General features: G+C 46.3%; 1 protein-coding gene across 8 annotated transcripts in view; it reads right to left on the reverse strand.

Annotated features, from left to right (window-relative positions):
• LOC121595729 (voltage-dependent calcium channel subunit alpha-2/delta-4) overlaps nt 1-18,058 on the reverse strand; it is a 57,365-nt gene that overhangs the window by 35,049 nt on the left and 4,258 nt on the right. For all 8 annotated transcript variants that reach the window (XM_041919922.1, XM_041919918.1, XM_041919926.1 and 5 more), the window contains exons 2-4: nt 16,844-17,525; nt 11,945-12,026; nt 2,049-2,159 (exon numbers count right to left, since the gene is read on the reverse strand). In XM_041919922.1, coding sequence (XP_041775856.1) covers nt 2,049-2,159; nt 11,945-12,026; nt 16,844-16,989 — 339 coding nt within the window. In that variant the 5' untranslated portion in view covers nt 16,990-17,525. The remainder of the gene's footprint in view (nt 1-2,048; nt 2,160-11,944; nt 12,027-16,843; nt 17,526-18,058) is intronic.

Below are 18,058 nucleotides of genomic sequence, written 5' to 3' on the forward strand. Positions count from 1 at the left end.
TTTGTGTTGCCCTTAGCTGTTTCGTCGGTTCATAAAATACCCATTCATCCCTGGGGCCCGTTGTCCTGGTGTAGGCAAATCTTTAAAGCAACATTTTTTCTCATTCTTGACAAAGGTAGGGAAAAGAATGCCACTAGCCACGGTGCAAAGCAAAAACTTCATTACAATATGGCCCTTTTTATTCCGTTTTAAGCCTCTTCTGCAGCAAGCTTTTGATTCAAAAAGCTCTACAAAAACAAAACTTTGTGCCTTAATTTCATTATGTTGTGAAACACGACCGGATTCGTTGCTTGCTTTCTTGGGTCGGCATATTTTTTGTTTGGCTAACTTTGTTGTTCAAAACAATGTAATACCATGAAATTTGGTCTGGCAAGAAAGCAACGGCATCACTAAATAATTAAAAGATAGAAGAAAAAAAACTTGTGCAAAGTATTTTAAGTAGATATCCAAAGATATTAAAGTCTTAAAAGGTCAATGTTGCGCTACGGATAGCATACATTTGGGCGCTTCTTTGCTTCGTAGAGAAATTAAACGTTACGAATGAATACAATCAGCTTGATAGACAGGCTTTTTGCCCTTTTGAATCATCCCTTCAACTGCTCTGATACCTTTTCTTTACGATTTATCGCAAAAGCAATTGCAATCGTACAGCATCAAACGCTTTTCATCGCGTTTTAATGAAAATGTGCCTCAAAACGGTGCTTTTAAGCTCACTTAATGATTGCTTCAACCATTCTGCCAACAGTACGCCGTCTTAAAAGCTCATTCACCAACACTTCTCTGCACAATTCCAAACCGCTAAGCACTTCCTTTGCCGAGCGAAATCGAACTAAGCCCTGCCGGGACCAATAATCAAATAAGCTTCAGCAAACCGATTGACTGTAGGAGAAAAATTGATCCGATTTTTCCATTCCCCCCTGCGCTACTGTGCCGCTTTTCCGTGTGACGTAGAAAACCAGAAGAATACGTTGGATCCCTCCGTTAACAATTGCTTCCCCCAGTACTATCCGGAACGATTGCATGGTTAAGCCGAAACATCTCCCCATCACAATAGAAACGAAACAAGTTTAGAGCGTATCGTTGTACACCTTCTACCGTCGCGTTTTCTTCTCTCTTGCTTTCTTGCTTTCATTGCACCACCAGGCAAGCGATCCTTTCCACACCCCGACCTCATTTATCATGCTCGGTGCCGTACGGTACGCCGTGAGGCATAAGAAGAGAGAAAAAAACCTTCCCCGAAGGAAAGGCGCCGGTGATGGTGGTGTTTTATTTTCCTTTTCACTCCACTCAAAGCAATGCTCGGGCAAAACCGGTTTGGAGCGTTCATTATTTTGCTTTGCTTTACGGATTTTTTTAAACCCCTACAAAAGCCCGCCCCTGTGTTCGATAAGCTTCCCGGGAAAGCCTACCCTTCGTCTGCCTCTAGCCCGCACTGCCGCCGGTGGCAGAAAGACAGCACAGAGCGGCAAGCGGACGGGAGGCAGCAGTCCGAGCAGCCTTGAGGCTAAATCCAATTTACGGAGAAATTTCCGTTCGAAAGGTAATCAAACGTTAATCTGACGCTGAAACGAGGAAGAAACTGCCGATGCCAAACCAGCCCCCTAGATCGCATGCACCGAGCATCTCGTCCTGCCAGCAGTACCTATGGGCCCCCAGCCCTTCTATAGAGCTCTTTTTATTCGCTTCTAGATGTTCTGCTTTCATTTTTTGTTGTTGTGGTACACGCTCCACGGGCAAACAATCCGGCACCGCATGAGTAGTTGCTTGCCAATGCTGCTTAAGAAAGGTCGAAAGGGAAATCCTCCTCCTCTATCACTGGTTTAGAGACCTCCCAAGCCTGGGGGAAAGGCGGCTCTCGCTCAACAACTCCACACAGAATGTTTCTCAGAAAACAGGGCACTCAACATTCCCCAGCACCCAAGGACAGGGCAGCCCCACACCTACAAAGGTGAAGGTGTTTCGGCAAAACATGTTTCTGCACACGTACGGTAACAAACAGCTACAAAGGTAATGCTCTCGCACCGAAAGGGACGCAATGCGCTACTCACCATTACGGCGTTCATTTTGAAATCCATAAAGTTCTTCACTTCCGCCGCCAGCTCGCGCAGCAGCAGTATGCCATCCTTCCGGGTCACGTCCACGTCCGAGTCCTTGAAGCGCTGCAAGAGAGGAGGAAAAACACACAACAAAGATGATAATCGGGTGTCACTGCTAATGTACGTAGGGTGCGGTGCGCTCCAGGGCAACACATTTGAAGACGTCATCATCTCGCCGGTGCCTTAAAAACGATGATTGGCTAGAATTGTTGGACGGTTGGACGATGATTGCTTATGTATTTAATGCAATTGAAAAAGCACTGCAGGTAGACTTAGTTTTCATTGATTTTCAGGTAGAGAAACATAAACGCGAGCAAAGTGAAAGTACCAGAATGACCAGCGATAGTTTAACAAATGTATTCTATTCCTGCAATCGGTATATCTCGACATCATGTTGAAGGATTTTTGTTTTGAACAGTTTACTTTAGAGTTCAAAAGCTGAATTGAATGTGCTCGTAAGGGACATGACATGACCGATCTTAAATGAAAAGGATAATGCCATCACAAATGGCCATGTCATTTTGGTTTCTAATTTGATATTGTAATCGAGAATGATCGAGCTTTTCTGCGGCAAAATAATTGAAATTGACTTATTATTTCATCATATAACCTCTCTGCATCTAAGTGTACATTGGCGCATTGTGTGTTTGCGTGTGCCTGCACACAGTTATTTGCCAGCGAACGAAGAGATAATTTGATTAACAGATAAAACATAGGCCCTACTTCCCCCGGTCAAGCTAGTCGACATATATTGTTTAAAGTACCGCACAAATAACACAACAATACACAGCGAAATACATTATCACTCCCCTCACTTGCTCCCAGAACGTTCCCCATACCCAATCCCCCTGTATCGAGAGCTGTAAAACGAATTAGTATCGAATGACATATTAATCTAATTATCAATCATATTTTATCGCTTATCCGTTATCAATCAAGGTAATTCGGAAATCATGTTTCCACGATCCCTGCCGAACCCGGGTTTCGGTTCGTTAGCTCGGCCATCGCATCAAATCGACACGCCACCGCTGCACTGCTTTCCCTCATCTCCTATCACTCGCACCATTCGATGGCATGTGTCTGCAGTACGCTTTTCCTGCACGCCTGACACCACCAGCCAGCCACGCCACCACGCGTTCTCAAACACTTTGGGTGACTTGACGCTTTACCGTACGCTCGTGCTTCACTTGTGTGTGTGTGTGTGTTTCTGGTGCGTAAAACGGAAACAATCACGTCCCATCGTAATGAGCACGTGTGCGCAAAAGGACCGAAATGTGGCCGGTGTGGCCGGATCTTTGTTCTAGCGCACATTACGCACCGGGGAAAGGAAACTCATTACAGGCCTTTTGTTCGGGACGGGGTCACGATCCCGAAAGGGACACGATCGAAAAGACGTTAAAGTCTGCGCTAATCGATGCTGTCGTCTACCACCCACCGCAGCAACTCCCTTTTCGCTACGCCCGCCCACCCAAACGCCGAATCCTAATGGCGCTAAAGTGTCGCAAAACGGACCGGATGATCGAACCGGGCCGAACGCTTTTGCCTTGCCAATGTATGTGTGTGTGTGTGTGCGTAAATGCTCAAACCATAACCGATTACGTACGAGATGGTTCTCTGCAACACTGCACCCTTCGCTGCTTTCCTCCGCAGGGTGTCTGCGCTCTAATGCCTCGAGACTCGGGAGTTATGTGCAAATGCGGTCCCCCGTACGGTGTGCGGAATGCGGTCTCTAGCTGTGGCCTATTAGCCAACCATTGGGTGTAGAAATCCGCTCGTTAGTCTGAATCTGCTGATGGCGAATGTCTGGAATTTGTGTTATTATGTCAAGTTACTGGCCCCCGTCGTGTCCTGCCCATTTTGACCTATCTGGGTGAGAAAATTGCAGTAGTGCCAAACCGTAGCAGCGAGCGCAACAATGACGCGACGACAAACAGATCGTTAATTGTTTAAATTATTTAATGCCCGTTTAGCGAGGTTTACGGATTTCGAGTATCATGGTTTATAAGGAAAATTGGCCACATTAATATGTTTGTAAAATAGATAAGTTGGTTAAATGAGTCTGCCTCATCGGCACTCACATCACTTTTTTATAAATACACTTTTAAACAAAATAACAGACAGAATGTTGTTTCTGTATTCACAAAATATTGATTGATTTGAAACCATCCCAAAAGGAAGCTTCATGAAATGCAAAAAGCTTTAAAATATAACTAACAGTTGCAACAAATTTATCCAGCCAAGGAAATTCCCGCACAAAACAAATATGAAAATATCCACCCCTAACATTTCCACCAAAATAGTGCTACTTTCTACCGAAAAAACAAAACAGACAAAAGCACAGTAATCCTTCACGAAACGGCCATTACGCACGTGGTCCGATTCGCATCAGCCAGGCCGGGCAGGCAAAACGAGTTTCGTTTGGTTTAATTAGATCCTTGCCTGCGGCGATCGCGGCGGCGGCATCATTGGCAGGATACAAAATGGGATTGCATACTTTTTCGATCCGTCATCCGTTGCCAGCCCCACGGAGGGAGGGAAGTGGATGGACCCGTCATCATCCGTCACCGGCGACAGGGCGCGATTAACGCTGACACCTGCCAATAAACCGTCGGCTTCAGCAAATTAATCCCAGCATTTCAGTGCTCCGGGCATCGTATCGCAACGCCACCGGGCTGTTGTCGTCCCTACCTCGCTGGTCGTTGCGCAATGCAGCAACTAAGGTAAGAGGAAAGATTTTCCAAGAAAACAACTGCCACCAACGCTGCCGATGCTGCTGCTGCTGTACCTGTGGGTGAGTGCACTCGGCACTCAAGCATCCTTCATTTCCGACGAAAAACATCCTCAAAAAAAGGACACGGAACTTCGGATGGACGCGAAGAAAACGCGAAAACGCTAATAACAATTATCCATTCAATTTGAATTTTAATGCCATGGAAATGATTTCGCGGAAAACGCGTCCCCGGTTCATCCCTTTTCTCTTTACGCTTGTTTTGTTTTGTTTGGTCTAACCTTCTCGTCCACAGCTGCTCGCAATGGTTGCTCTCCCAGTGCCCCCAGGTCCCAGGGAAAACACAGCGAACAAAACAATATCCCACCCAAGATGGGCTCATCCTTTGGGCGTCCTTAACGTCGACCACAGCCAACAACGTTTCGCGCTTAGTTGACTGGACATGAAATCGCTCGCTCTCTCTCTCTCTCTCTCTCTCTCTCTCTCTCTCTCTCTCTCTCTGTCTCTCTCTCTCTCTCTCTCTCTCTCTTTCACAACAGAGCGAGACAATGGGTGTACGAAAATGCGAGCAAATACACCAATGAAAGAGGTTGGGGAAAACAAAACTCGACCGTTTGGAAAAACAACAGCTTCAGCTTTGCACATTGGGAGGGTTCGAAATGCCCAAAGACAGATGGTCGTGAGACGAACAATGGGGCATGAAATACGCTCTTCCCTATTTTCCTGTAAACCTTAACTACCTTACTTCTTTTACTCCCCGAAAAACACCCCCTTCGCCACGCCATCGCGCCCTGCAGGCAAAGCGTTCCTGGAATTCATTCACCGAACCCTGACGGAATGGACGCACGAATCAAGAGCGAGGCAATTAAAACCTACTGCCAATGGGCGCCCCAGCCCCTTGAGCAACCCTTCCTTCCAGCGCTGTTCGCCAGCAAGCATGGCCACCGATAATTCCATGGTGTCAATGATGAACGGAAGGAAAATGAAGCGAAATTTTCCCCCCAATTTACCTGGGCGCAGTAGTGCCCATTCCACCATCCTGGTTCCGTTCCGGTAAAATGGAATCGTTTCGGTGAATTCTGCCCCTCGGGGTACCGTTTAGGATGAGACACACACACACACAAGCATACACACACACAGGTGGGAAGCAGACCTTTTCGCAGCCAGACAACTCTTTACCACTCTACCACTACTTGTACCGTGGATACTTCAAAGCGAAGTCAAAAACCATTCACGAACAGACCGCGAACGTTTAAAGCCGTTTCCATGCTCGGGTGCCTGGGCCTGGGCTTTTGCTAATGACGTCCCGGTACATGATCCCAAGATTCAATTTACGGTGGGAAAAAGTAGAGCGCTTGCTTTGTGGTGTGCTTTTTAACTGTGAATGAAATAATTTCGGTTCAACGAAATTAAGGTTCAATGAAGGTTGCCGATCGTAAATCCTAGTCACGGCACCAAGTGCACATGCTTGGATAGAGTTAGTTTGTTATCATCATATATTTTTTCTCGGATAGCGATCTTTATCGTGTAGAAGCTGAAATTTAAGGTTAAAGTCACCAAAAGCAGCATGACAACCCTCTTTATCGCTTTTTACGTTTTCTAGATTTAAAATCAGACCAACGACTTAATCCTCCAAACAACACTTTCATCTGCAATCTTCGCAACAAAACTAACCCTTACCCACACATGCCTCCAATGTGCTCCAAGGCGCTATTTGCGACGACAGGAATGCCGAATCACGGCACTGCAATTGACTGCTGCAAACAGCGTTGTTAGCGCGTGTGTGTTGCATCCATCCTGGCACGCTCTGCCACAGCCATTGATAAAATTGTTCCAAATTGCTACCATCAACAAATCAGCCCCCGCAGCAGTAGCTGTCTGCATCCACCGAAATCCACCACAGACAGCTCGAGATTGCAGCAAACGCTTATCTGCGCAGGCAAACATTCTCTCACGTGGTGGAACAGTTTGCGCTTCGTGTACAGTTTGCCAAGGACTGGACCTGCAGTGCTACCGAGTCGGCGGGTGTCGGCCCTGCTAAGGCGACTGCCACAAGGTGAACGTTTTCCATCCAACGTACAGACGATTTTATCCACAAGCACAAACACACACCTAGACACATCTTACAGCTTACAAAAGCTACAATTCGCGACTGGATCTTGAGTACATCTACTGCACACCTCGTAGATATCCTCCCAGCGCGCTGACGCCTTTTGCAAGGACTTCCAAAGCATTCACACACACACAGACACACACGAAACATGCCACCACACTGCCCAATGAGACTTAATTTAGTGATTTGCCAGCACCGGCCCAGAAGCACCCAGCACTTTCCCACGACGAGTTATGTAGTGGCAAAACGGTGAATGCGCGTTCGGTGCTCGCTGCCTGGAGATTGGAGCGTGAGGGACTCACTAAAGCTGTAGCTTGCTTCTGCACCCGGATCACGTATCACCGGGACAATCGTCGTTTCTAGCGGTAATGGGCGCTAGATCGCTAGAGCCCCTAGTTCTTCGGCTCGCTCCCTCGCAAAACCGTCCGAAATCCCTTTTTGAATCCACCTCGGCATACAGTCCCACCCGTCACCCCGTTCCAGCGACTTTGAATGGACCTGTGCACACACAAACACACATACGCACACACACACGCACTCAAAACATAAACAGGATGTGTTTACTTTTTTCTTGGTACGTTCTCTCCCAGTGTCTCCCCCTCCCATTCTGTTTCTCAGTAAATGCACTCTCGCTCAAGCAGGGCAAAAACACGATCGACAGGCACGAGCCACCATTAATCTACGTCCCGGGGTGGATAAATATTCAATATATATTCGTTTGCTAAGTGCCGGAGCGTGGCAAATATTTTATGCCACACGGGCTCCGACTCTCAAGGAGCTCTCGTGGACTGGGGCAACCCCAACCATAACCTGTTAACCTTTTCCATTTCACCCGAAATAAAACACTTCCCCAAAATGGGTGCTAAAAGATTGCCGAGATTTTGCACTTCCACACTAGCGGATGCGTCCCATGTACCGGTGGTTGTTTTTTGTTATTGTTTTTTTTTTTTGCTAGTTTAGTAACTCGCTGGAGGATAAATCTTGGCCACCGTTTGCCGAGAAAAGCTGTGCATTAGGGTATGGCAGTAAATTTAAAACCAAAAAACTCTTTTACAGTTGCTCTTTGACACGCGTTTGTGGATTCAATTGAACGGCGTTGCAGAAGAGCAATGAACAAATATGGCTTTATTAGGTTTATTCGGAAATATTACATGATACAATGTTTTGTTTCAATTTTGAACAGCAAATAAGGTTTAAAACTTAAATAATTACTTTGTTTTATAGATTTTAAACTGTACCAAAATTTTAAAGCAAACAAAATTGTTAAAAACGTATGTTTATCACCAGATACATACTAAGAGAATGTTATAATAACCTTACTCCATCAAAATTTACTCTTATCATCATTCTTATCCGCATTCCCTGTTCCATCGCTATACCCCCAAACGCTGTCGTAGCACGATACATGCACAAGATGTTAATGCACTGTTTTACTTCATCACGCACCGTGAAGTAATATGTGCATGAAGGTAGAGCAAACACAAAACACGAACAAATGAGCAAAAAAATCCGGCACCAAACTTCCCATCATTTCGCTGGTCAGCGTTCGACGTACGAACGGCGGCGCGAACGGACGTGGCTAACGATGTGTAAGCAGAAGGTAAACACCGTACCCACGGTTTGCACATTAACCGTCTTCTGGCACCATCCACACGAACGCTGGACAATGTAAATGCGATTCCTGTGCGCGCACACAATGTACGCTGCTGGCACACATTGTTGCACACCTTCGCCCAGTGCTGCAGCATCAACGCGTGGCGAGTATGCGAGCGATACTGAGAAAAAAGTTGCACCCTTTTACAGCGCATACACACACACACACATACACGAATATATTCCACTTCCTTGGTTTTCACACTTCTGCCATTTGTTTCTGAGAACCGTTGCAGCAGGCACCGGCTTTGCACCGGTTAAGTGCTACATCGCAATCAACATTTTACTCGAACACCTCATGAACACGTTAACAATCATTGTTTTCTAGGCTTCACGCTTATCGTGTGCCTCTTGGCGTGCCGTGGTGGGAAAGCGTGTTGAGGCAGGAAATCACGTTTGCATTCACGGTTGCACGCTGAGGTGGAGCAGTAGCGTGGGAATAATAACTGACAGGGGCGGATGTACTGTACCGTGTTGGGCGCGTATTTTTCTTGCTTGAAGAAAGCTTCACTTTTCCTTTATATCGAAAAGAGACATGCGTTTTTGGCAATTTATCAGAAAGTGTTGATTAATAAAAAAAAACATTGTGGTTTTAACAAAAATGAAATAAGAATAAGATGGAGGCGCATGGTCGTTGTTGCTTTGCCATGTGCTTCATGGAGGCGCATGGTGTTTTCTAATTCAGTGGAAAATCGTTTTCAAAATGTTCCATTTCAAAGGATTATGAATGAAAAGTAGCAATCAAGCTTGATATTTAAACAGTTATTTATCAGTGATCAAAGCTATCGAATACGAATCGCACAATATAAGCACAAAAAAAGATTTAAAAAAAATTCAACTCAATACATTTCGCATTTCAATTATGTATAGCAAATCAACTATCACAAACATAAAAAGCTTCATGGATACGACAAAGTAAATGCTCTTTCTGTCTCACTTTCACACAAAATCATGTTTGTACAAGCCACATATTCAACCCACCCACAGTGTATTGCAACCATGGCTGCAAGTGTTCATCCAAAGAGCTCACAAGAAAAAGGCGGCCCAAACGAGCAGAAGCACATCAATCTCAATGCCAACCTGGGAGAAGTTTTCACATACCGACTAGTTTTCTTGGTTGAAAATTGGCTCAAAACGTTGCATCACATTCCACCGTCGTTGCATCCTCGTCCTGCCGAGCCTCGTTACGTCGAGAACTAATTTCCCATCCCGAGCACCACCCTTTCCTCGGCTGTCGTAACACATGGAACGCACACCTGAACCACACACACACACACACACACACACACACACACACACACACACACACACACACACACACACACACACACACACACACACACACACCCACACCACACACACACACACACACACACAACACCACACACACACACCCACACACACACACACACACACACACACACACCACACACACACACACACACACACACCACACACACACACACACACACACACACACACACACACCACCACACACACACACACACACACACACACACACACACACACACACACACACCACACACACACACACACACACACACACACACACCACACACACACACACAACACACACACACACACCCCACACACCCACACACACACACACACACACACACACACACACACACACCACACACACACACACACACACACACACACACTCACACCTCAGCGTATGCTTTTCACCTGCACTACCCTTTTGGTCGATACGGGGCACCGCCTTCAAGGTTTTTCATCGCTTTAAAACCTTCAGCTGCACCATAAATCTCATTCTCGTGCGACCCCCTCCTTCCCCCTGCTTACCACCACCCCGGTAAAGCCTTTCTGATACATCAATTTCTATCTTTACAGCCCCAACAACAACACATACCCTCTGGCAACCCAACTCACCCCCCCCCCCCCAGGGAAGAATTGACAACCCAAGGGAATCCTCCACACTCGACGCAAAATCGATTCTCCGAGGGACCGTGAAAATCCGTGCCACAACGTCGTCAGGTAGCCACCCTTTTGCGAACAAGCAAGGAAAACTCGTCTTGCACGCTTCCACCCGCGATTATGCCCCAGGCAGGCAACGATACAAAACGCTCTGTCAATGTGTAGCAGCGCGACAGCACCGACCGCGCACTGTAGCCTCACCTTTTTCTCCCCGCATGGGGCTGCAGCAGCTCCAACGCTGTATGCACAGAGACACACACGTGCCAGAAAAATTGCCACAGGGCCACGGTGCGCTTTTCGCGGCAACGGTGGTGGGTGGCGCGCAGGGGTAATGGAGGAAAGTAAAAACTTTCAGCACATATCCTCCGCTAAACAACGCCTTCCAGATGCCTCAGGCATTGCGCGCAGTATTTGTATGTGTGTGTGTGTGTGTGTGTGTGATAGAGAGAGAGAGTGAGTGTGCGGAGGCCACATCGAGATAGCTTCACTTTGGCTTCACAATTTTCCACAAAGCTTCAACTACCGCTAGAAGGTGGATGAAGACGGGTTTGCCCCAAAATATACTCAACGGTTTGACACACACACACACACACACACATGTACACGTGTACAGTACCTCGTTCACGAACATCACCTCACGCACACACACACACATACATTGCAAAGAGTCTAGCAGAGTCGGTGAAAATACGGATGGAACATCGCAAGCAGGGCCCGTTCTCACCAAACTAGCAAAGCTGTTACATACACTCCACAGCAACCTGCCACAGCCACGGCAAATCTCTGCGAGAACCCTTTTTCCCTTTCCCAGTTCCCTCCAGACACTCAGTTTTCCCGTTTTTAGGACCAAAACCCAAGGATTTCGGATTCCTCTCCGCCTCCGATGCGCCTCGTTGTATAGTAGCGCTTGACTAATCTTGACCGCTTTTTCCACAGCAGCAGCAGCACGGTGAGGCACTCCCTAAAAGGTTAGGGATACCACCTTCACATTATTGGGTCTTCAGGTAAATGCCTTTGTTGGCTTACAGCGCACAGACACACAGACACCACTAACCGCATAGCCGAATCATTTAAAAAGCCCATCGCCTTTCCCTAAACGTAGTAGAACCATTCCGGCACTGGCGTGAGCCAATCAATGGTTGCTAGCGACGGAAACTACATCCCTGTTAATCTCCTCTTTTAGGAGTCTGCCTTGAAAGTCTATGAGGCAGGTGGTTCAATGGGGCTAAAAATTAGCAGGAAAATGGCTCCCTTTCTCCACCACTAAGGACGCTGCAACGCTGTACAGAATTAATCCCTGTCACTTTCTCTCGGCTTTTGTGACGAGCAGGAGGCGCGCATTGACTTCGAGCTAAAATCATGCCGGCTGGCAAGCAATGGCAGCAGTATACTTACATTTCTGATGTCGTTCACTTTGGTAAACTGTCGTCCAAACTCCCACAGGTCGACACCGAAGCGGATGGCCCAGTTTCGTACTCTGCAGAAGAAAAAATGAGGGGGAGGAGAGGAAATAGAAGAAAAAATTAGTTATTTCAAGAAAGAGAAAAAAAGTGAAAAAATAATGCATGGCTTATATCCTCGATGCACCAGCGCGAGCGAAATGAAGCAGGATATCCTGCTACTCACTTTCGCCGTTCACACTGAAGGTGAAATTTATCATGTCTATTATCGATGAGATGATTGCGAACGCCCGCGCGAAGCATTCCCCAGCGCCAACCGGGACACCGGGATTCCCGAATCTCGAACAGCAGGAAGCGACCACGGAACTATGATTGGCTGTGGGTGGCTGTGCTGAACTTTGCAGCAAATCCCCCCTCTCTCTCTCCTCTCTCCTCTCTCTCTCTCCTCTCTCTCTCTCTCTCCTCTCTCTCTCTCTCCTCTCTCTCTCTATCTCTCGGTCTGTTGAGTAAAGAAGCACACGGGAGCACAGCTAACACGGACGGCGACGAAGCAGTAATGTAATATCTGTCAATACTGCAAACTGTGCTCGGTGGTCGGTGCAGCGAATGAACGGGACGAGGGGTGTGCTGCAGGCCACAACGACTGAACGGACGATAGCATTCCTTTCTATTCAAATTCCTACATAAATTTTCCACCAAACCACCACCATCACTCGGCTGATCGGCGGTAACGCTGGAGGAACACAGATATTCGCGCTATTGGTGGAAACTCTTTGCAATTCACACTGCAACACACACACACACACACACATACGCACGGCTACAAGGTTGTGTTTGTGAGTTTGTCTGTGTGCTGTTGTCGCACCGGATGGCGCACACTATTCCGGACGATATCCGGGAACTACCCTAACCTCAAAGCCTGCGAGCAATATAGCGCGAGTGACATGAAAAAAAAAGATACAAATACACACACACACATACACACACATAGAGCCTTAGGATGCAAAATGTATCGATGGTAAAGAAGAACTTTTGCAAAGATTTTCAAATTCATCCAGGCAAGTTTTCGTGAAGAGGGGCTTTTCTTTTTCTCATACACAGTTTGCCACATGACAGCAGCTTGGAGCGCAAGCAGGGGGAAAGAAAGGAAAAGACATTTCACACTACACCACCAAACAATGCCACACACACACACACGCAGAGAGAGGCTGGTAGTAGCAAGCGAACAGGCGTTCGATACGGTTGGAGAGATTTATTGAAAATTCTTTTCCCTCAAAAAGCTCCGGCTGTCAGCCGCAAGTAATCGGAACTCTAGAGTTCCACACACTTTACCCCCGCACACATGAACACAGTGCACCCGCTTACCCGCCCCACTCCCCCTGGCAGTGTTCAGGTTGCTCACAAGTGGGCAGGATGTGTTGCAACGGAGTATATAGGTTTCAAAGTGAACAAAGGCAAGAAGTCGAGGCTCAAGAGCTTTAAGCTTAATTAAGATCGGAAACTGCACACACTGGTAACTGGTTGGACGGAGCGCATTTCTTAGCACTAATGGATACTTGGTGGGCGGGTATTTCAACTAACCAGAGTTTTCACCCGGAAAGGTAAGATGGAACTTATTTGTTGAATTCAGTAATTGGTTTCTGGCAAGTGTTGTATATTACTGTTTATGTGACAATTTAACCTCCAGTTTTGATTTACTTATTAGTAAGTGAATAAAGACTTGGCATGTTGTGACTTTTAATAATACCTTAAATGGAACATAGCCGGTCTCATGGTACAGTCGTCAACTCGCACGACTTAACAACATGCCCATCATTGGTTCAAGCCCCACATAGACCGTGCCGCCATACGTGTAGGACTGACTATCCTACTGTGGGGGGTAATCCAAAAAGTCACCGAAAGCCAACCCCACAAGTGGTACAGGCAGACCTTGACCGACAACGATTGTTGAGCCATAAAAAAGAAAGAAATATAGAAATGGAAAATATCTGTTGATACATTTTCACATACTTTCTTTAATCATTTGAGACGATTCGATTTTAAACAAACAATCAAATGATTTTTGATTGTCAATTTAATATACGAAAAAAATCCTACTTAAATATTACTTAAATCTTACTTAAATATATAAAACATTAATGGCCTTAAAAAAAGTTTTTAAAACATAAATTATGGGGCCCTTTACGATTCTAGTCAGCTTTTTTACATGAAGTTTGACAGTTTGACAGTTGCAGAAATCATGTAAACACTCCATACAAAACCAAACACAAAACTAGACTGCGATATTCAGTCTAGATTACTTCAGCCTCAAAGCTAGAATTAAATTCGAGTACCTGCTCGAAAACATGCCCAAACTAAGTAATGTTTTCATTTATCCCAAGGTGCATTAAAGAGATCAGGTGGTGAAATCTAGAATCAAAGTGCATATAGACCAGGTGGTCTCATCGCATATTTTTCATAATCAAATTTGAATATCATTTTTTGACAGGACGGGTGAAAACTTTTGCTCAAACAGGCTTTTTGGTAGCTTGAAGAATACACAAAACACTCTTAAAATCTTCATTCAGAAGCAGAAGCGATAAAAATCAACCTTCTAGATACCTCCTCCATACACCGTGGGATAAGCCCACCTGTATATTATACCCACTTAGATAGCTGCTCGAAAACAGCTGTACAATGCAAACTGCTGACAGGCTGAAATTTCAACGTACGAACTTAAAACGAAAAGGGCCCCTGTCATAGAAATATATAGGGCTGTATGTAAAGATGTTGATTTGTACTGTAATGGTGACTAGCGTACAGTACAAATGTCGAACATTAAAGCCTCCATCATCCTGCCTTCTTTAAAGCGTTCACGGGCAACAATATTCGAATGCATTCCAACCCAATATGCCACCGGCCCTCCGATACGATACGCGTTTGTCGTTCGATCGATTCGCCCCCTTTTGCCCCGAAACCTTAAACAACGATAAAACGCTTTGCGCAAAGTTATGACCGTTACGACCGGGAATATTCATTTTCCTTTCTTTGTTTTTGATGTTGGGGAAGAAGCAACAACAAAAAACAAAAATATAATAACACTAACGTTACTACATCCAATAAACGGCGTGGAAAACACCAACAACAACGACATTCTCCGTTATGACTGTTGCTGTTGCGTTTGTTTTATTGCCTGCACGCTCCATCAATCTTAACGTCGGGGGTTTGGCCCGCCGCTCATCGCTTCCAGCGTAAAACCGATAAAAATTCGCAGCAAAAAGATGCAAGTGACGTTTTCGGGCGGGCCGGCGAATCAATCGCGGTCGTATTACGCAACATAACGCTAATGCTAGAATGCTGTTATACGTTCGTTGGTCTGTGTGTGTTAGCAACTGTTTTTTCTTCAATTTCATCATCTACACGATGATGGATGACATGTGCGATGTGTTAATTTCTCTCTTTTTTTAGATCAGTGTGCAATTCTACACCGTGACATTCTGTAACGGTTGAGAAGCTCTACACAAATAGCTGTGGATTGCATGCATGTGAAGTAAGCAGTCCTCTTGAAGAAGATGATGGCAGTTGATAGGCTCCAAGTATTTGCCGTGCTGTATAATCTAACTTTATACTTGTACCAAAAGAGAGTGAGTGCATGCTTTCGTCTTACTTCACTGTGCACTATGCACTAATACCCTCTTGAAAACTCTGGCGAAGTTGCATCCATATGTTGACTTCGAGAACATCATTGTCATCGCCACGCCATTGTCGAGCCACGAGCAGGAGCTGTAATGAATCTTCCTAACGGATCCATTTCCACTTCTCCTTTTGGTTTCAACAAAATCGGCGACAAACATCCATTCATGTTTCGGGTCATCCGTTACCCGCAAACCCGTGAGAATGTTTGACTTTCCACGGATTCCCCCAGACAACGGTTTCGGTGGTCGATGAAGTATTTCGAAACTACTTCCCAATCACGATCCGATTGCGGCGCTGGCCGGAAAAGCGACACGCCATTCAACGCGCGTCCGGTCCTAGGCCACACTTTCCAGAGAGCTATCGCCGCAGCATGCAAACTACACAACCCGTTCCCAAGAGACCACACTTTCCCACAGCCCCCGCCCAAGGTGATTATGTATTTTTTGTGCAGCATGACGTCCTCTCCTCGAAGCCTGCGGAACGAACGAGTACTCGGCAGGAGAATCCATCCCTGCGCTTTTGTCGAGATAATTTAAACAATTTAAACTTTTCAACTACTCCTGCTCCTCCTCCACCTTCAGCACACCAGCCGGCAGCCACCAACGAACGGATAAAGGAGACTACACTGCTTTCGGCCCCACGCTGAGACAATCCTACGGGGAAACGCCCAACGATTGCGCTCGCGGGTGTAGCAAGCAAAGCGCGCGCTACGTGCTGCAACACTCGAAAATTCTGCACCGGGGCATGCACCGAGCAAACGACTCAAAATGACGGGATAGTGCGGGTGCACCGTTGTGATGCCGTGCTCGGCAATAATGAGATAAAACAGCGAACCCAAGCACCCTCCAGGGAGTCGGGAGGGAAACAAGTGCAAACACAAAACAGTCCATGATCGTGTTTTGCAACCGTGTGGTGTGGCATCGATCGAATCGGTTCGTAATGTTCCTAGCATTAGTATTTAAATGCAAATCGGTGGACAAAGCTGTGTGTGTGTGTAATTGCAAATCACCAAGAAGAAATGATGTTTCTGTTAGTTTAAATGATTATTTAGAATGCTTTGTCAAGTCTCCTTCAACTTCAAAACTATCACCAAGCATTTGAATGATTTTTTCATTGCAAAATAACACCTACGAATGCCACAGTTTTCATTGTCCAAAATTATCACAGTCCCTGTAACACAATATGCCCCGCAATATTCCACTAAAACAACATTACTTACTCGTTATGCGGAATATCCTCGTCCGGGTCGGCACTGACGGGGGTCGGATCGATCGCTAGCAGCAAACACACCAGCAGCAACAGCGAGCCCGTCAGCAAATGGCGCCGTCTCCAGCGCCACCACCTACTCTGGGGCAGAGGCTCCATCACACTCCGACCACACGTGCCGATCGGCCAACCGGGAACACACCGGGTGCAAGCAAAGATCGATCGATGTCACTGTTTCAATTTCGTGCGGCACTCACCGCCAAACACCCGGTGGGAGGGCCCGCTTGCCACAAACCACACACTCGTCACACACACACACGCACCTTCACCGATGAAAGGATGACTCCTAGGCTTTTCTTTGGTAGCGAACGACACTTTTCTTGGGCCAATATTAGGAACTACCCTACTGGTTTATGGTTTATTTATCTTTGGTTTATGACCCACCAGGCCAGAGACAACAGCGCCTCGTAACGCGTGGGCTCACGATATATTCGTGCACACATACACACTAACACACAATTTCATATACACTAAGCGCGCGTAAACACATGCTCACACACACACATTGGGGTTAATGCATGCACATTACGGTAAAGATCAGTGTGCGATCCGGTTCACAAAACACATCGCCAAGGAAGAGCATTGTACCACCTCCTTCTTTTGTGTCGTGCAAAGAACCTGCAAGAATACGTAACCTATGCGACAGGGAAGGAACAGAACAGGATTCGTGTTTATCAATAAAACATACAATTTAAATATAAATTACACCACATCACGCGCGCGCGCCCCATGCCGTACAAGAATGGAGCGACATCGAGCGTTTTTTGGTCATCATAACGTTTTATGGCACACTAGCGGTTTCTTGGTAGCACCGAAATAGCCCCTTTACCACAGCTACCGAGTATTTTTACACCTTCTCTGGCTGTTACAGTAGTATTGAAACGTTTTTAGCAGAAATTTCGGCTCAATTTCCAACGAATGAGCTCTCTTTTTGTGACACAGCGCGATAATGCACGAACCTAATAAACGTTTCAGCAAACCTTCAGGCAGCTCTCTGAGTGCAGGCTGCATCCAATACACACCACCGCGCCCAGAGCGGGTTCTACGCTTCCCTACTCTCTCACACACACACACACTCTTGAACAAACTGCAGTTGCACACACACGTGCACCTGCTTGCAACATACTACACTACGGTGCAGCAGCAGGGCAGGGGAGCAAATTCACAA

The sequence above is a fragment of the Anopheles merus genome, chromosome 3R (genome assembly GCF_017562075.2).
Source record: "Anopheles merus strain MAF chromosome 3R, AmerM5.1, whole genome shotgun sequence".
NCBI lineage: Eukaryota > Metazoa > Arthropoda > Insecta > Diptera > Culicidae > Anopheles > Anopheles merus.